The sequence below is a fragment of the Panthera tigris genome, chromosome B1 (assembly GCF_018350195.1).
Source record: "Panthera tigris isolate Pti1 chromosome B1, P.tigris_Pti1_mat1.1, whole genome shotgun sequence".
NCBI classification, from domain to species: domain Eukaryota; kingdom Metazoa; phylum Chordata; class Mammalia; order Carnivora; family Felidae; genus Panthera; species Panthera tigris.
The window spans coordinates 190,460,232-190,480,811 of NC_056663.1; the positions used below are offsets into that span (position 1 = coordinate 190,460,232).

The 20,580-nt window shown below is 37.2% G+C and overlaps 1 protein-coding gene across 3 annotated transcripts; it reads left to right on the top strand.

The window, feature by feature from the left end:
* The first annotated feature begins 22 nt into the window (after positions 1 to 22).
* On the top strand, positions 23 to 19,205 carry DCAF16 (DDB1 and CUL4 associated factor 16). Of its 3 annotated transcripts, XR_006217072.1 has the most exons (5): positions 167 to 307; positions 8,655 to 8,992; positions 15,654 to 15,722; positions 16,868 to 16,993; positions 17,356 to 19,205. XR_006217072.1 is itself a non-coding variant. In XM_042984876.1 (3 exons), the coding sequence occupies exons 1-2, from the start codon at positions 111 to 113 to the stop codon at positions 8,908 to 8,910; spliced, it is 468 nt and encodes a 155-aa protein (XP_042840810.1). In that variant the 5' UTR covers positions 23 to 110; the 3' UTR covers positions 8,911 to 8,992; positions 15,759 to 16,897. The 3 variants fall into 3 exon arrangements, 2 of the variants coding, with proteins under 2 accessions (XP_042840810.1, XP_007093810.1); XM_042984876.1 differs by lacking the exons at positions 15,654 to 15,722; positions 17,356 to 19,205 and having other exon boundaries at positions 23 to 307; positions 8,640 to 8,992; positions 15,759 to 16,897; XM_007093748.3 differs by lacking the exons at positions 15,654 to 15,722; positions 16,868 to 16,993; positions 17,356 to 19,205 and having other exon boundaries at positions 177 to 307; positions 8,655 to 11,654.
* Positions 19,206 to 20,580: the final 1,375 nt, after the last annotated feature.

Sequence of the window (20,580 nt, forward strand, 5' to 3'; positions counted from 1 at the left end):
CTACCGCCAGAGCTTTCAAAAAACTCCCGCGGGAGAAGCAAATACCGCGAGACTGCCGCGAGAGCGGGAAGAGATGGCTCCACCTTCCTCAATTACGGCAGTTTGGACGCATGCGCTTAGAATCGTTGCAGCGGGTCTTCGAGAGGGAAGTGGCGTTTGTAAGAGGAGGGGGCGTTGGCCCGCCCGGAAGTGAAATCGGCCGCTCGCCGAACAGAGATGCGACTGTCGGGGCAGAGCTGGTGGTGCTAGGCCTAGCCGGGTCGTGCAGCTGGGCGTGGGGCGAGAAAGAAGAAAGGATCCTCCATGGGTGAGAACAGGGAATCTGCTGAGGGGAAGATTTCCTTCTCCGGCTAAAGGGGAGCAGGGGATCCCAGGTGTAAGGGTTCTTTTGGAGATCTGTCGAGAAGGGCGTGCTGGAAGCTGAGCTGCGGCCGGCCTTCCATTGAGAAAGCAGATGTTCTTGTTCCGCAGAGGGGGCGTTACGTGGTGCCCTGATGGAAGCGGGCCTCGGTCATTTTAACCCTTAGGTAGCTGGCGGAGGGTCTGCAAGAAGTACGCAGTTTGGGAAGAGCTGCGGAGAGAGGCACGATTTAATTTGGATCCAGCTTATTCCAGCTTTCGAGGCCTGGTTTACAAAGGTGCCTAACAGCGATGTATTCAACCAAGAACACAGGGGATGGTGTTTAGGGTAGTGGTAACGATAAATTTGCAGTGCCTTCGAGCAGGAACTGACTCTTTAAACTAAAAAAAAAAAAAAGGTGGGGGGCGCCTGGATGCCTCAGTCGGTTAAGCGTCTGAATTAAACTCAGGTCATGATCTTCACAGTCTGTGGGATCGAGCTCCCCCCCCCCCCATCGGTCTCTGTGCTGACAGCTCAGAGCCTGGAGCCTGCTTCAAATTGTGTGTGTGTCTCTCTCTCTCTGCCCTTACCTCTCTCTCTCTCTCTCTCTCTCTCTCAAAAATAAACATTGAAAAAATTAATGGAAAAAAAAGAGGGGGATTATATCAGACAAAAACAAACATCTCAGTACACACAGCCAGCTGAGATAAAAAAGATTACAAAGTCACCTGTATACCTTTTTCCTATTGAATTACATTCTCTCTACAGCATTAACGGCTTTTCTGAACTTTATATATTAAAGACATATGAATAAGTCTCTGAATAAATATACTGTATTATTTTTATGTTCTAACATTATATAATCATTTGCCAAAAAAAAAAAAAATCCTTTGCACCTTGCTTTTTTTTTCAGTTAGTATTGTTTTTGAGGTTTATTCATATGAATACTTTCATAATGATAACTTCTACCTTATGGACCCTTATGTGCCAGACACTGTTCTAAGCACTTTACTAAGTTCAATCCTCACAAACAACCCCTATAAGGTAACTTCTAGCTCCTTTTAAGGTAAGGAAACCAAGGCACAGACAGGTGGCTGCAGTATTCTTTTGTATGAATATGTGATAATTTCTTCATCCATTCTCTTTATATTATACATACAACACTATAGGTATTCAAATGCCAGTTAAAGTAATGAATATGGTAGTATTGGGTTGCCTATAATTTCAAAATTATCAAGAGGTCTATTATTGAAAAGGCAAGAAGGATGAGTGTTTTAGGTTAATCAGCTAGAGCAAAAGCAGAGGCCCATGAATTCATGGACACACTGCTAACATAATCTAACTATAGCTAAAAGTATAGAATGCCTGGAAAGCTGTGGAGAGAGAAACCCAGAAAGGGCATTAATTTTTTAGCCAGGTATAACCAAAATATCATTTCAACATGTAATCAACAGATTATTAATGGAATGATTTACATTCTCTTATTTCCCTACTAAGTCTTTGAAATTCGGTATTATTTTACATTAGCCACAGGAGTGCTCTGTAGACACATGGGGCCAGTGTTGAGAACCACTGCATATACCATTTGTTTTTCATGTAAAATTGGTAAACTAAAAATTATAACAAGTATTTGGAGACATTTTTCTATTTTGTAGCCCTTAATTGCTCAATTTTCTTTATACTTTGGATGCTTGCTACCTTTATTACTCTAACTGTGAGGTTTCTAACAGTATTATTTCCTCTACTGTATTTTACTTGGTAATCGACAAATGAGGGATGAATTCCTATCATGTTGTCGGATACTGAAAGATGAGGCATCTGGCCGCCAGAGGTCAGCCTAACTGTTTTGATTAGCTTTTTTTTTTTTTTTTTTTTTTTAGGATTAACATGTAACATGTTTTTGTTTAGTATTTTTAGAACATTATATCAGAAAAAGAGAAAAAGACACATTATGAAGTGAAGAAGCATCCTTTGTAATGGAAGAAAATATTTGCAAACTATATATCCCGTGAGAGGTTAAAATCCAACATATATAAGAAACGCCAACAACTCAATAGCAAAAAAACAACCCAATTAAATGAGCAAAGGACCTGAATAGACATTTTCCACAGAAGACATACAGCCAACAGGTATATGAAGAGATGCTCAACATCATTGATGGTCAGAGAAATGCAAATCAAAACCTCAATGAGATACCACCTCACAACTGTTAGAATGACTATTATCAAAAAATCAAAAGATAACAAGTGTTAGTTAGGATATAGAGAAAAGAGAACCCTTATACATGTTGGTGGGAATGTAAATTGATATGGCCATTATAGAAAACAGTCAAGATTCCTCAAAAAATTAAAACTAGAAATAACCTTGTGATCCAGCAATCCTGCTTCTGAGTATATATGTAAAGGAAATGAAGTCACTATCTCAAAGATATATCTGCAGTACTGTGTTTATTTCAGTGTTAGTCACAGTAGCCAAGATAGGGAAACAACGTTAGTGTCCATAATGGATTAATGGATAAAGATGTACTTTACATATAATGGAATACTCTTCAGTCTTAAAGAGGAAGGAAGTCCTGGGGCACCTGGGTGGCTCAGTCGGTTGAGTGTCTGACTTTGGCTCAGGTCATGACCTCTCAGTCTGTGAGTTCGAGCCCCGGATCAGGCTCTGTGCTGACAGCTCAGCCTGAAGCCTGCTTCAGACTCTGTGTCTCCCTCTCTGTCTGCTTCTCTCCTCCTCACACTGTCTCTCTCTCAAAATAATAAATACATTTTTTTAAAAAAGAAAGGAAATCCTGCAGTTTGCTATACCATGGGTCAGCCTGGAGGATATTCTAAGTGAAATAAGCCAGACACAGAAAGGCAAATACTGTATAATCCTACTTATATGTGGAATCTAAAAAAGTTGAACTCATAGTAACAGAGTAGAATGGAAGTTACCGGTGGCTTGTGGGGTGGAGGAGATTGGGGGATGTTGGACAGAATACAAAACCTTGAGTTACAAATTTTGGAGACCTAATTATAGTATAGCGACTGTTGTTAATGTATGTATACTTGAAATTTGCTGAGAGTAGATCTCAAGTGTAGATCTCAAGTGTTCTTTCAGCACACAAGAAAATGGTAACTGGGCTACAGATGTTAATTAGCTTGTTTGTGGTAATCATTTCACAGTATATACATATATCAAAACATCACATTGTACATGGTAAATATATACAACTTGTCAATCATACCTCAATAAAGCTGGTAAAAAAAGATGCTGTGTTAAACATCATAGTATCACTGCCTTAAAGCTTACTGTTTCTTGACTGTGGGAAAAATGAACAAGTAATAGCAACTATGGGAATTTCTTCCTATCCTTGGTAAACTTAGTTCAGTTGAAGAGGAAATAACAAAACTAAAGACTTTGTAAGGTAAGGCTATTTAGTTCTGAAATCATGGTAAAAATCATTCTTTAAAGGCAAATTATACATGGGAGCATACAGAATAGGTTAATTCAGTTTTGATGCTGGAAAATTATGCACATGGAATGTAAAGGAGTAACAGTGGTAGATTCACTCTAGAATTTATATATGCCCCCAAAGAGACTTTCTTATTTCTGCTAAAAAAAGTGGAGTGGGCCATTTACAGAATGCTTTGAGTAACACAATAAATGATGTATAGCCAATTAATAATCTTGCAGATGGAATCTAGTTGAAATGAAAATAGTAAAAATGTAGGAGGACAGGAGAATTAAAAGCCAACAGCTTCTGTCTCAATTAATAAACTAAAGACTTAGAGTATGTTTTGAGTTTTCTTTTGCTTTTCACATTGAACTGGGTAATAATATAAACTTAAAAGTATTTGCATTCATTTTTCTTCTTAAAGTTGAAGTTCTAAGCAGTTCCTTTATATTGCTTTAGTAGCATCATCTGTTGATCCTGCTTTAAAAAAAAAAAAAAAATTGTTTCGTTTGACTTTGTGCAACATACTACCAAATCACCCGAATATAATTTGGGAATTTTTGTCTCCCTAGAATAAATACAGAACATGCTTGTATAGTTACTTATAGCAGACCTTTGTCATTCTCTCATTTTCTTTCAAAAAACTTACTAAGCTATATGTGTCAGACATTTTGTGCAACAGAGTTAAATAAGAATATGCAGAAGCCAGAGAAATGTCCTTTAGAGGAATACTATTGACATGAAGCAATACCCTCTGACCTTACTAGCACAACTCAATGTGTTTTTGAAAGTAGAGATGTTTACTAACTCATTTTGGAAATCACTCCTATAGAATGGGCATAAGTGGGATATTAATATTTTGCTTTCCACTTTTTTCATTTAGAGTTAATGCCTTTAGTATATTCATGTGGCTATGTATACTTCTAGTGTCCTTTCACCACATTTTGCTTATCCACTCCCAATGATGGAAACCTAGAAGCTTCCGAATATATGTTGGTCTTACGGAGAATATCTTTACTATATATACATAAGAGTAGAATTGCTGGATCATGAGATGTGCAAATAGTTTGCCTAATACTGCTGCCAAATTTCTCGAGAAAAATTACCCCAGACCATAATATCACCAGCAGTACTGGTTCCTACAGGGGCTATTCCTTTAGTTTCCTCACTAACAGTTGGCATTGTCTCCAGCTTCTAATTTTTACCAAATAGAGTAAAGTGATAACCCTTTATTCATCATATGGCTAATGGCCTGTTGATTTTCTCTTCTGTAAATTGAATATTTTTGTTTTAGCCATTTCTTTATGGAGGTTGCTACCTTTTTGTTGTGGATTTGTAGTTCACTTAGTTCTTGATATCTTCAGTTCAATCCAGAAATAATTTTGATGTGATACTGAATTCATCATTTTTTGCTCTTGTGCTTTATGTTTTTTTATTTAAAAGTCCCCCTGTCCCCAAGTCACAATACTTTATATTCAGGTATTATATTCTATTAACTATATAGTTTTAGCATTCTCATTTTGGCCTTTCATCCAACATGAGTCCTCCTTTGTATGTGGCATTATGTAGGTATACATTTGATTTTTCTTCATGTAATGGGCCAGCTTTACCAATATTGTGTACTAAATGTATCATTCCCCATTGATTTATATGCTAACTTTATTTTGCACTGCATTCTAAAACTTTATATGGCTGTGTTTCTCAATTTTGTTCTGTTACGTTGGACTGTTTGTCCAGTACACTAACTCCACCCTATTTTAAACTCTGTAACTTTCATAGTATGTGTTAATATCTTGTAGGCCAAGAGCCCCTCTACTCTTCTGTTTAAATAGTTGGTTTGGCAAGATGTGGAATTTTACTCTTTCCGTATTAGGATTGTATAAATCAATTTGGAAAAAGTTTTTATAATATTCATCTGTTCCATCCAAGATTTTTAAATCCTCTTCTGTCCTTTATTAGAATTCTACATTCTTCATAGAGGTCTTATATATATCATTAAGTAGTTCCTAGATCCTTGATAGGTTTGGTGTTGTTGGGTTTTTTTCTCATTATGAAAGATAGATATCTTTAACTTTTTTTTTTTTTTTTTTTTTAGTTAGTATTGCATGTGTAGGAGGTAAAAGTGACTGGGTTTAAATCCAGACTGCCATTTAGTAGAGGTTTGACCTTGGGACATTTGCAGTTCCTAGAATAGTACCTGGTAAATAGTAAGCACTATATAAATAATGAATATCCATAGATTTGTCTCAGATCCAGAAACCTTGTTGAGCCCTTTTATTAGCTCTAATCATTTATACGTTAGGTTTTTTTTTAATTACATGACCATATCATTCGTAAATTGTTACATCTCTTTTCTTCCATTTCTTACACTTGTCATTATTTTTTTGTAACATCGATTAAGACTTTTGGTACTATATCAGCCAGTATCAGTCATCATGACCATCCTTATCTGATTTCATTTTTAGAGGGAATATATCTAAAGTTTCTCATTTAGGTTATATTTGCTAAAAATTTTTGGTAGGTAACTTAGGTACGAAGTTGAGAAAGTAGCTTTTCTTCCTGGTTTGGTTAAGAGTATTTTGTTACTTTTTTGAAGGAACTAAGAAAGGTTAAATATCCACAGTTGACAAAATTATCAGCCTTTTTGGTTTTTTGCTTCATTTTATTATCAAGGTGACATATATTTGTACATTTTCTGAAGTTGCGGTATTCCTCCTTTCCCTGGGTAAGCTCTACATGATAGCATATTCTTTTTTTTTTTTTTTTCCTTTAATCTGTTAGATTTTGTTAGGTAATATTTGGAATTTATGCAAGTGAAATGGGACTGTATTTTTTTATTTGGCTCATCTCTAGATTTAGAGTTGATATTTTATTAAAATCTTCCTAAAAGGAGTTTGTCAGTTTATATGCTTTTTTTCTTTTTTTCTAAAACAATTCATATTAAACAGGTATTAATTTCCTTGGAAGTTTAGTGGAACTCACTTTACAAAACCATATGGTCCCACTGCTTTTAAAAAGAGGTTGGGGCCTTTTTGTTTTGTTTTATTTTGTTTTTTAACATTTAGTTATCTGTTCTGTTCAAGTTATCTATTTCTTCCTATATGAATTTTAGTATTTTCTTCCAGAATTCAGCCATTTCATCTAGATTTTCACATTTAGTATGTATTTGTCATTTTTAAAATTTTTTAAACTTTTATTTTTAAGTCTCTTGATAAGTTTCACTAGTTTCATTTTTCTTACTCATATTTTCAAAAAACCATCTTTTAGTTTTATCAGTCTTCTCTTCTCATATGCTGTTTCATTTCTGACTTTATTTCCTTCTTGCTTATTTTGCTCTTGCTCTTTTCCATTATTTTGAATTGAATGCTTAACTTGTAGGTGTTTAAACTTCCTATTCCCATCATTGTATTCAAAGCTATAATTTTTTTTTTTTTTTTTTAAGGGAGAGAGAGAGAACAGAAGTAGGTGAGGGGCAGAGGAAGAGAGAACCTCAAGCAGGCTCCACACCCAGTGCAGAGCCTGATGTGGGGCTCGATCTCACAACTGTGAGTTCATGACCTGAGCTGAAATCAAGAGTCAGTCAGTCGCTTATCCTACTGAGCCACCCAAGGTGCCCCTAAAGCTATAACTTTCTTTTGGGTACTGATTTGGCCATGTCCCACAATTTTGCCTTGTGTGGTTTATATCAGTCAATTTTAATATTTAATATCTTTTGTAATTTCCATTTTAACCCATGAGGTATTTAGCTTCCTAACATAGGATTCCTTTTAACTGACCTTTAATATCTACTTTACTGCATTTTGGTCAGAGAATTTAGTCTGTATGAAATTGACCCTTTGGAATCTAGTTACACTTTTAAACCTAACACATGATCTATTTTCATGTGTGTGTATGTGCACTCTCAAGTATCTATTCTGTTTGGTATAGAGTTTTGAATATTTATATAATAATAAAGTATATTAATATTTTGACTTTTTCAGGCTTCTTATATCCCTGCTTAATATTTCCCCCTCAGTTCTATGAGTTGTTACTTAAGAAATTTTGAGGATGTGCTTTCAGGATCATATATACCTCATATATGTTTATGATGAGTACTATATAATTTTCTGCTGTTCCTTTCACTGGTATTAATGTCTATATTTGTCCCTTGTATTTTTTGACTTGAAATCTTTTTTTGATGGGTATTAAGATTGCTTTCTCAACTTTATTTTGGTCCACAGTTGCCTGATACATCTTTTTTCATTCTTTTATTTTTTACTTTTCTGTGTCTTTTTGCTTTGAAGTATCTTTTGTCAGTTGCATGTTATTGAATTTTATTTTGTTTTTCTAATCCAGGCTGAATGTCTGTCTTTTTAACTGTGAGTTTTAACATGTTTACATTCATTGTAATTCCTACTATATTAAGATTTACATCTGCCATCTTCTCTCATATCTGTTGAGTGTGGTTATATGACCACAACCTCTGGGGTCCAAGCAAGAATCCTAACATCTAACAGCTCTGTAACCAAGACAGGTCCCCTAAAACTAATCCCAACAAACCCATCTAAAGGAAAACAGCAACAACAACAGTACCACCGCCTTTTATAGCTCTCTATCTGGAGTTTCGAGTTTGGGGCATAAAGGAACTACTTTTGCGGGAGTAATTTTCTGGGCTAGAACAGCATACTAAAAAATAAACTGACCCAGATATTAACCAATAAATGATTAAAATGACCCCAGGCTCTCCCAATAGAAAAATCTGCCTAAGACTAGGAGATCGAGATGGGAAAGCTCAGTAAACCTTCTTGGTCAGCATCCATGTTCTTAGATACAGACAATAATATAACCCATTGCTTTCAGACTTTAATATCATTTCTCTAGTCTTCTCATTCACAGGTTAAAGCTACCTTTCCAGATATTTCAACTAAGTCACCAGTTTCCAAGGGCATTTGCCACCTACGGAAAACATCAGATTCGAGTATACCAGATGTCCTTGACAACTCATCCCACCACAAAATTTGCTACACCAGCGGACAACAAAGGCAACCACTGTGTTTCTTTCCATTACCAAGTAGATATAATATCCCTGCCAACAAGACAGAATACACAAAGTGTCTCCTCGCAGTATCACAACCAGTTGAGACCACACTAAGAAAGTCAGCTTGCCTGGAGGAAGACCCCTTCTCTTCTTGGGTAGACACAGTTTGAAGGAGAAACTCTGACCTGTGCCACTGGTAAGTGACTTAACACTTTTACACACTGAACTGGTCCTGAGAACTGAGATACCTTCTTTGTAAGTGAAGAATATACAACATAATCTTGAAGAACTGCACAGTGATAGGAGCCAGAGGCATACTGTGTGTGTATAATGGACTGACAAGTTAATCTTGTTGAAGGATTCTTCATCTTTTGTTTCTATTTGATAGTTTTAGTATTTTGCTGGCTTAGATTGTTACCTTTTTCTGGTTTCTTCCTCCGTTCTAATCTAATGGGTCCCAGGAATCCCTCTCCTGACCCCTTATCAGAATCAGAAAGTGAGGAAGAAGAAAACGCTAACTACCTAAATGAGAGTTCTGGGCAAGAGTGGGATTCCTCTGAAGAAGAAGACCCTGTGGTGCCCAACCTGACACCTCTTGAGAGTCTTGCCTGGCAGGTTAAGTGCCTTTTAAAATACTCTACAACTTGGAAACCTTTAAATCCTAATTCCTGGTTATATCATGCTAAACTCTTAGATCCAAGCACACCAGTCCATATACTTCGAGAGATAGGTCTAAGACTCTCTCATTGCTCCCACTGTGTACCCAAACTGGAACCAATTCCTGAATGGCCTCCTCTGGCTTCTTGTGGAGTCCCGCCTTTTCAAAAGCCCCTTACAAATCCCAGCCGGCTTTCTAGAGATCATGCCACTCTAAATGGAGCACTGCAATTTGCCACCAAACAGTTAAGCCGAACGTTGAGTAGAGCCACTCCCATACCTGAATACCTAAAACAGATCCCTAATTCATGTGTTTCTGGTTGTTGCTGTGGCTGGTTAACTAAAACAGTTAAGGAAACAACCCGAACTGAACCCATCAATACTACTTACTCCTACATTGACTTCCAAAAGGCAGTTAACAAACTCCTAACTGCATCACTGTAAACGTCCACCATTTGTTCTGATATCTCTCATAGAAAGTCACACACCCGACAGTTGAGACACTAATGCCTTCTCAGCCAAACTATGCCCTGTCCTAATAAGCCCTTAAGCCCTACCAAGTACAGTAGTCCCATAACTCAGCTGCAGAAAATGCATGGTGAGCATCCCCTTTGATAGACCCTGTAGATGAAATGAGAACTTTAGTAGAGAATTAGATAAAAGGGACCTCATGATAAAAATTGACTGTTGTCCACACTCAGTTCTCTCCCCAATTTATTCTTCCTATCTGAATGGACTCTTAACTAGATATCTCATTGCTAATGGGAAGGAAGAAGAGTGAACCCCTACCCCTTTTGTTACCTAACCTTCAGAACAGCCAGTGGGGAAAGTGGGGACTTAGCTATTCCCAATAACACCTTTCTGAGTACACTCTTTTCTAACACTAATTTCTATGAGATAGTTGAATTAAATTGAATACCTAGACAAAAGAAAATGGTGGGGCTATGGATTTACCTCCTGGCTTTTATGTAGATAGTCCTGCACACGGCACCCTTGAGAGTTCCCATTTTGGGGGGAGGGAGTGCAGTTTCAAACCTAGCCCACACTACTTCAGACCAATTATATTACCTGCAATTACAGTATAAACTTTTATATCACAGGCCCCACCAGGCCTAAAAAAATTGTAACTGGGGACTAATCAGACACCTGTTCTGTAGGGAAGATGTTTCCTGTATCTTGGCATTCAGACTTTAGTTAAGAGCAGATCACATTTGAAAAGGCCAGGGAAAAGATGAAGAGCATTTATGCTTTCAATATTAACTGCTTGTAAATTAAAATATTTCATCTATATAATGTTCCAGCAGTACTTTATGCGCCGTTTACGTCCATTGCAAATTTTTCTAACTTTAAAGAACTTCACTACTACAGAACATCTCAGCCTAGTAACAGTCTGAAGTTACAGTTTTTTAGCATCATTGTTTTTCTGCATGGATTAGCTTTAGATTTTCTTCTAGCTGAATGAGGAAGAGTATGTACCCTTGTAAATGAATCTTGCTGCATTTAATTAGATGAGTTAAAACCTAGAAATCCTACATAAAAGAAAATGCATGAGACCATTCAGTCTTCTCACACACCTACAGTAGAGTGAAACCAGTGTGTGCCCCTGGTTGACTGGGCATCTGAAGGGAATCAGCAAATAGATTGTTAAAAATATATCCTATATCCTCTTTTAGTTTTACTTTTTCCGATTCCCCATAATTAAGTGCTGTATATGATATGGCATCGAAACACTGAAGCATTAATGGAATCACAAATTCTGTACATGTATAGCAACTTTAAGGAGAGAGGAAAATGTTTATAATCCAATGAGTATTTCTACTGAGCCTTAGTTGTCTTAAGGAAAAAGGAGGGAACTGCAGTAGGTAGAAAAACTGTTAGTGGAAAATTACTGAATTGAAAAATATACTGTTAGTGTAACTGAATGTATCAAACTGTTCTGTATACATGTTCTGTGAAACTGGGTTTTTAAAATGTTATAAGAACCTGTTTTTTGTTTTTGTTTTTTTTTAAGGGGGAGGTGGGAAGAGGTAGGGAGGTCTGAAAATTAAAAGATATTGATGTTTATGTAACCATAATATGTTCCTTTCCCATGTGTGTACATAAAAGTGCCTTGCTCATGAAGCATTTTTGCTATTCACTCCAAAAGGAAGCCTTTCCCCAGCTTTGCAGCTGAATAAACCAACGGCTTTGTACATGCTGAACCAGAGTATGGTCATTTGTTCTCAACAAATGAAATAGATCCTGCTTTGCTTAAGCCATAATCAACATTCACTAAGTGCTGAATAGAGTCAACTGAATATGTATATACGTATATATACGTGTGTATATATATATATATATGTATATATATATATACATATATATACGTATATATACATAAACACACACATATATGTAAATAATATCTGTACAGTGTCTCTGATAGGAGGTGACTTGGCAGCTCTAGAGAACGAAACATACTTGTAAAAGAAAATGTTAACATTCAGTCAAGACCTGAATTTGAACGTGTTTGTTTGTGCATGTTCAGTGATTACAGGTTACACAAAATGGTAAATACCTGAAAAAGCCCAAAGCCTTTACTCTTTTTGTGTGCCATGGACGTGGGCTGTGGGGTCAGGGCTGAGTGTACCACTTTGACACTCTCCCTATGAGGGATTAGGAGAAACAACAAACTTCTGTATTTGTAGAATATTTGTCAAAGGAAACAGGATTTCTAAACCAACAGACATTAATGTTATTTAAAGGTATTCTCTCTCAGTGCAGCTAGGCAGCCTCTTCTTGTTGAAGCAGTCCAGGTACCTTGAGCACAGAAGACCATAGTCATGTATTTTTGTTTTTCTAACGTTTATTTATTATTGAGAGACAGAGAGACACAGAGCATGATCAGGGAAGGGGCAGAGAGAGGGGGAGACACAGAATCTGAAGCAGGCTCCAGGCTCCGAGCTGTCAGCACAGAGCCTGACGCAGGGCTCAAACTCACGAACCGTGAGACTATGACCTGAGCCGAAGTTGGATGCTTGTTTAATCAACTGAGCCACCACGCCACCCCCATAATCATGTCTTTTAACCCCATCAGCTTTCCTAAAAGAAGAAACAAATTATGCATGCCTGCTAAGGAACAGGTCTTAAATATTAAATGGCCTTTTAGGGATTATCCTGCTGGGGCTCCTATCACAAACACCCATTTAAAAACTTTTCTCTGTGATAAAAACAATGTTCTGATATTAGAGTAGATTATTAAAGCAATTAGGGACTTGAGAAGTCACTTGGGTTATTTTCTTACTGTTACATAAATTCCCTCTTCTATCTAATAAATTATTTTCTACTTTTGGCTCCAGTATTAGAGAATTTAATGCCTTTTGGAGCAGCCCATTACTTTGAAATGTCTCTTAGAAATTCAGTCATTCATCTAATAACAGTACAGAGTGCCTACTATAATCTAGACACTGGGAGTGCAAAACTAAATGAGATGCTATAAACAAGAAATTAGCTTTAAAATATATTGAACCAATATAAATAACCCCAAAGCTTTTGGCCACTGATGCTCTTTTTTGCTCTCTAGGGTCACATTAAATAAGCCTCGTCCTCATACAGACCCTTAGGTATTTGTAAATGTGCAGCCATCCAAATATAGTGAAAATTCACATGGAGGGCACACTCCCACTAATTAAACCCCAAAAGGGGTGGTCAGCTAAGGGAATAGTCAAAGAGGTCCTTTACACACAGATTTAAGTTGTATTTGATAAGTTCACAAGGCAAGGGCACACAAAAATCAGGGCCAGGAGCGTTTTGCTGGGCTGGGGTATACAGAGCGAATGGCTGGGGTATACAGAGAAGCCCAGAAAGTTTGGATAACTCCTCGGACTTGCATGATGCAAGTTTCTGCAGGCTCCTGGTAAATGAGCCCACCAATGAGCAATATCCACTGGACCGAGGGAAACTGAGGGAGCCACACTAGCTGCCCCCAGCTGCCAGGTGTTTCTCCTGTGTCATCGACTTGCTCTTATCCAAAAGAAAACCTCCAGCATATCTTGCCGTTTTAAGCAAAGTTTAGTTAGTGACTGCATATTTGAGTCTGATCATTGCATACCATCCTCTAAATTCTTACTTCCAATTGGTGGCAACAGTGGGATTATATAACAGTTAACAGTTCTGGACACGAGACCAAGAAAATGGAAAGGATGAAGGTACCACGATGACCTGACACTTGCCTGGCTGCCCAACTCCCGTTGGCCCTGAGAGCAACGACCAGCCCTTCTCCGGGAGATGGGAGAAAAGAATGCCCGATTTTAAAAATAAAATAACGTAGTGAGCAGAGAGGCCCAGAGTCGTTGCTTCTAAACAGCATGGAGTCAGTTTAAAATGTCAGTGACAGTTTAGGGTTGGATCATAAAACAAGTTGACTGGAGTTTGGGCAGTTTATTTGGGAAAACATAGGAGATAACCCTGACAACATGATATGAAAATCCCTGGGATCATTTGGGAATTGATGCCCTATTCCCTGGAGTGGGACATAATCTGTAATCATCTAGGAGACTTGGGATCCTGGACAGCCTAACAAGATTAAAATGAAGCTGCTAGTATACACAGAAACCAAACTGGTGTGGTATCAGATTAGATTGCACCAGAAGCCAGATGAAACTGTCAGAATCAGTGCTGCAGTGTGTAAATCCAGGAGCATGTTCTTCAGGGAAAATCATGTTTGGGTTAAGTGCTAAACCCATGCTCGTTTAATACTAACATTCCATTCATAGTGTCAAGTGTGGGACCTGACATTCTAATATATCCACCGCTGTTTTACAGTGTTTTAATTAGGCAATGGTCCGAAAGGGACAACTTTCCTTTGAGAGGCAGCCAAACACTTGGAACAGTCCAAGGATATGGCCATTTTTCATGAAAGAAGACCCTGAGCAACCAGAATGACTTGATTTTGCACCAGTGACAGAGCCCTGGTGACACAAGAGGCCAACCATCTACCTAGAGAACTAAATTCCTATATAATTGAAAGCATTAATGTTGGCCAGAGCCAATGCATCCAATGGGAATTTATCACAAAGTAGGTTATGTGGTGTTAGCCCCTGGCTACCTGCCTGGTAGTAATGTATGTGGACTCCCAGTGACTTGAATGCTTTGGTCCAGATCCCACTTTCCTTCTTTGCCCAACTTGTTTATGTGGGTCACTTACCTACACACTGTTTCTTTAAATGTGTTGGGATACTGATTTAGCAAATAAAAATACAGGAGGCCCACATAAATTCGAATTTCTGATAAACAATGAAACATGGGACATACTTCTACCAGAAGAAAATTATTTATCTGAAATTCACAATCCACTTTTTATCTGGCACCTCTATAAATGTGTTAGCATTGATGAAGCTTGGGTTGTCGTCCTGTAGTTGCTTTTGGAGAGGAGTCTGGTTCTTCCCATTATGTGTTTCCTTACCTCCAAATAGTTGATGTGGGGAGAGGTGACCCAAAGTTAGAATGGTTGTGAGTTTTATAGGAGACACATTTTATTTGGCTAAAATAATCACATAACCATTAAAACATTTACAGACATACTGTCTTAATAGGTAGTTTGGGTTTGTTGTTGTTTGTGTTCTGTTTGGGTTAACTGCTAGATCTTAAGCAGTGTTTTAAGCAGTTAATTTCTCATTTTGCTTTACCACGAAGGGAAAGATTAAGTATTACTTTTTTTTTAATGTTTATTTTTGAGAGAGCGTGCACAGTGGGGGAGCAGAGAGGGGAGACAGGATCCGAAGCAGGCTCTGCACTGACAGCAGCGAGCTGGATGCAACGCTCAAACTGAGCTGAGCTGAAGTCAAGCCCTCAACCAACTGAGCCACCCAGGTGTCTCAAGATAATGTATTACTTAAAAAAAGAAATACTTGTGGGGCACCTGGGTGGCTCAATTGGTTAAGTATCAGACTTCGGCTCAGGTCATGATCTCGGGGATCGTGAGTTCAAGCCCTGTCTCGGGCTCTGTACTGACATCTCAGAGCCTGGAGCCTGCTTTAGATTCTGTCTCCCTCTCTCTCTGCCCCTCCGCTGCTTGCAATCTCTCTCTCCCTCTTAAAAGTAAATAAACATTAAAAAAATTTTTTTAACGTTAAAAAAAATACTTGATGGCACAGTTCTGACAGCCATTCTGCATTGCAGAAAAGGACCACAAATTTGGAACACTTTTCTTTTCCTTCCAGAACCCCCAAAAGACTCAGGGATTTGAAGCACCCTGGGAGATGGGAGTGAGGAGCAAAGTTGAAACACAGGTACTAAAGTTTATCTTTGTCTCCTTTTGTAACCAGGTTACCTGTCCCTCTTTCTAGCCAAAGACTGGAGGCTTATTCTCTGGAGAAATTGAACCAAACAGATGAGAAGTGGGACTTGGGGGAGAGCAGAGGTCGTAGTGAGGTGCTACACTGAAAACAGGAGACTGAGAGAATGTCAGTATTTGGAACATGAGCCTTCAGTCCCCTTCTCACCCAGCTAACGAACCTGCCAGCAGGGCCTCTACCCAGCCCGCCCACTCCACCCACAAAGAAGAACAATTATAAAAACAACTTTCCACTTGATTATTTGTTAAAATGAAACCCAAGAGTCCACAAGTCCTGCCCATTCATGCAAGGCTTTCAGTCTCTTATGATTATGATAAACTGATAACTGAGGATCAATTGACATTTGAGGATAACTTCAACAATGAAACATAAGACCAAAACAAAAGAACCAAAAATAATAATAATAATGGAAGGAACATATGCTGTAATACTCTCAGAAACAAGAAAATATACTGTCTCCATGAAGTAAGAACAGGGTGCTAGAAAAAAAGGAACAATCAGAAAACTAAAATATTGGAAAAATCGAGCTAGAATTAAACATTCAGTAGATGTGTTGGAAGATAAGTTGAAGAAATTTCAGGAAGCAGAACAGAAAGGCAGAGATGGAAAACAGGAAAGAACAACAACAACAAAATTAGAAGATCAGAATGGGATCCATCTGATTAGTAAAAGCCCCAAAATAGAGAGCAGAGAAAGGAAGTGAAAAGAGGTAACAAAATTAAAGAATGTAGGTCATGAGTCGTATAAATTAAAAGGATCCAGAGTGCCCAGCAAAATGAATTTAACACAGAAAAGCATATCATGATATTTCAGGATGCCAGAATTAAAGAAGATCCTGAAAGTTTACAAAGGAGGTGAAACAAGAGTTACACAAAAGACTTTTTCACAGTGATACTTAGATTTCTTGGTAGCAACACTGGATGAAGGAACACTGTGAAAGTAAGGCCTTCAAATATAAGAGGAGAAATTATTTCCAATGCAGAATTCTGTACCCAAACAATCCAATCAAGTATGGGGCTAAAATAAAGTTTAGACTTGCATGGTCTCAAAATGTTATCTTCCCATGTACACTTTCTTAGGAGGCTACTGGAGAGTGTGTGTCACCAAAACAAAGGAGTAAATCTAAAGAAGAAGGCTTGGCATCCTGAAGACAAGATCTCACAAAGGAATGCAATGAAGGAAAGTCAGGATGGCTACCATGTCAAGTAAGTAAGGTGGGGGTCTCAGGAAGTAGGGCTCTAGGAAACTGGGAACCAGTGTTTGAGTACGTGGAAAATGCAGAAAGGAGTGAGTCAGATGTTAAGACATTAGAGGAAACAAAAAGGATAAGTACATGGGATACTTGGTTAATGTTCAAATGAGGCAATTAGAAGTACCCCAATACACATTTTTGGATTTTGGATTTTGGACACATTCCAGGGTGTCACTGTGTCACGAAAATAAATCTCAAATTTTATTTCTTAAAATGCAGTTATTTTATTACAATTTTAGTCAGAATTTAGAAGTTTGGCATTAAAAATGTAGTATTAAAATTGTAGTCATGTCAGTAATTATATGGTTTCTTCAGGTATCATACTCCATAATTGCAACAGATGTACCAATAAGACATGCACTGCAGAAGGCTTTTTCAGAAAAAAAATTACAGCAAAACCTTTGTTTGCGAGCATAATTGGTTCCAGAAACATGCTTGTAATCCAAAGTACTCACATATCAAAGCGAATTTCAAGAACCATTGGCTCAGTTGTGATCATGTGACACTCAGTGTCACGTACTACTCAGATTGCGAGATATCACTCATTGATCAAGTTAAAATTTTTTAGAAACGTTTGCTTGTCTTGTGGAACACTCACAGACCAAATTACTCTCAATCCAAGGTTTTACTGTATTATAACTTGTTTTGTAAAAAGAACTTTGTCCCTTCCTTAGGCAAACCTCAAAATTTTCTTACTAACAGAAATGCATTTTGCATTAGGGTGAATAGCATTTTCATGTAAATTTTAGCCTCTGTTGTTTCAAAAGCGTGCTACTTTAAAAATAATATTTTGAATTTTCATGTTATTTTTCATCTTCCATACTGTTTTTGCTATCAAGATATAGTTATATCCAGTGACAGCTCCATAACATATTCCCATATAATGCCTTTGGGTTTTTTTCTGAGTTATGATTGAGGGTCTTTCCTATAATTTGTTTATATTAATATTATATAATCAAATAAATTTTGATTTAATTGCAAGTGATTATGTGTCATGACGTGTGTTTTCTCTGTTATCAAATCTATTGAGGAAACCAGGCCAATTTATCTATCTGCCTTTTTTTTTTTTAAGAAACAGATAACATACCTACAGTGGAATACAAAAAGTGTACTTGATGATTTTTCACATGTATACACTTCACATGTATACACATTTCACATGTATACATGTATACACATGTATACAATACATAAGTGTACTTGATGATTTTTCACATGTATACACTTGTATCAGGATGTATACACTTAAAGTACAAAAAATGTCCTGATTACCTAGTTTCCCTCCCCAAGAAAGAACCACTCTTCTTTTGTAAAACTCAATTAGTTATGCTTGTCCTCAACTTCATGTGAATGGGATCATGCAGTGTATATTGTTTTATACTTGGCTTCATTCATCAACACGACTGCTGTGATTCATCCAAATGTTTGCATGTATCGGTGGTTGATTTCTTTTTATTGCTGTAGACTATTTCATTGAATGAATATACCATAATTCATTTATCCATTCATGGCATTTGAGTTCTTTCCAATTTGGGGCTGTTACAAATAAAGCTGCAATATACATTTTTGTACCTGTGTTTTTTGTGGGTGTATGTACTCATTCCTCTTGGGTTTATACCTAAAAGTCCCAATTGCTGTGTCATAGGATACGTGTATGTTTTTTTTAGTAAAACTGGAAGCTTCTAACACTTATCAAGGTGATTTTATAATTTTACACTCCCACCAGCAAAGTGTGAAAGTTTCAGTTGCTATACATGTTTACAAACACTTGTTATTGTCAGTCTCTAATTTTAGCCATTCTGACATTATGTAATGGTATCTCATTGTGGCTTTCATTTACATTACCATGATTAGCAACAGTGAGCACCTTTTTGTCTGCTTATTGACTATTCATACACCTCTTATAGAAGTATTTGTTCAAGTCTTTTGTCCACTTGTAAATGTTATTATCTTTTTCTTATTGATTTGTACAAATTCTTTATACACCTATTATATAGGTTGTTAGATATACAGTTGATCCTTGAGCAGTGGGAGGAGAAGGGGTGTTAGAACCCCAACCCCTGTGTAGCCAAAAATCCACATGTAATTTTGGCTCCCCAAAGACTTAAGTACTAATAGCCTACGGTTGACCAGAAGCCTTACTGATAACATAAGTTGTCAATTAACACACATTTTGTATGTTACCTGTATTATATACGGTGTTCTTACAATAAAGTAAGCTAGAGAAAAGAAAATGTTATTGCGAAAATCAAAAGGGAAAGAAAATACATTTACAGTACTGTACTGTACCAAAAAATATCCATATATAAGTGAACCTGTGCATTTCAAGAGTCATCTGTGTAAATGTGTTATGAATATCTTCTGCCAGTCGCTGCCTTGCCTTTTAATAGTATATTTTTTGAGTAGAAGTTTATAGTTTTGATGAAATCCAGTTTATCTTTTTTTCATTGTGGTTAGTGCTTTAACAAATCTTTGCCATCCTGAATGTTATGAATATTCTATGTTTTAAGAAGGCTTATAGTATTAGCTTTCACATTTAAGTCTGTGATCCGTCTCAAATTAATTTCCTATATGATATGAGGTAGAAGGGGAATTGTCTTGATTAAAATATTCTTGTTACAGCTGACATTTTGAAATTTGATCACTGAGATCAGACTATTATAGGCATCTCTGTTTTCTCTAGTACTTTCTCCTTTTCTTCATACTCTTTATATTCTCAGTCTTATCCAGGTCAAAGATGATTTATCTAGATGTGGTTTATATTTTTTAGAGTTTGTCCTTTTCATGAAATTTGAGGTAGGAAAGTTGACATTCTGGATTTTTTTTTAATGTTTATTTATTTATTTTTGAGAGAGAGAGAGAGAGAGAGAGAGCTGGAGAAGGCACAAGCAAGGAGGGTGGGGCAGAGAGAGAGAGAGGGAGACACAGAATCTGAAGCAGGTACCAGGCTCTGAGCTGTCAGCACAGAGCCCGATGCAGGGCCCAAACTCATAAACCACGTTTTTGGGTGTTTTTTTTTAATGTTTATTTATTTATTTTGAGAGACAGAGAGAGCCTGAGCAGGAGAGGGGCAGAGAGAGAGGGGGAGAAAGGATCTCAAGCAGGCTCCGTGCTGTCAGTGCAGAATCCTATGCAGGGCTCTATCTCACCAAGTGAGATCATGACCTGAGCTGAAATCGAGTCAGACGCTCAACCGACTGAGCTACCCAGGTGCCCCTTGACATTGTGTTTTTAAGCTATCCTCAAAAGACTGAAGAATTCCCAAATTAAACTTTTGTTGAAAATTAATTATCTAAGTGGCAAAAAATAACTAAAAATCTAATGCAATTATTTGCTTAAAATTTTGAATGTTAGTATACCAATTCTGTAACTACTGGAATTATGAATAAATGTATTTATTATTCTGCCATGTACTGTTTTAAATGTTTTTATGCGTTTAAGATATTCTTCTAGATGTTAGCTAATCTAATATTCTTACCATCCATTTCCTGTTATTCAACTATAAGAAATTTCTCAATATCTGCTTCTGCACATAAATTT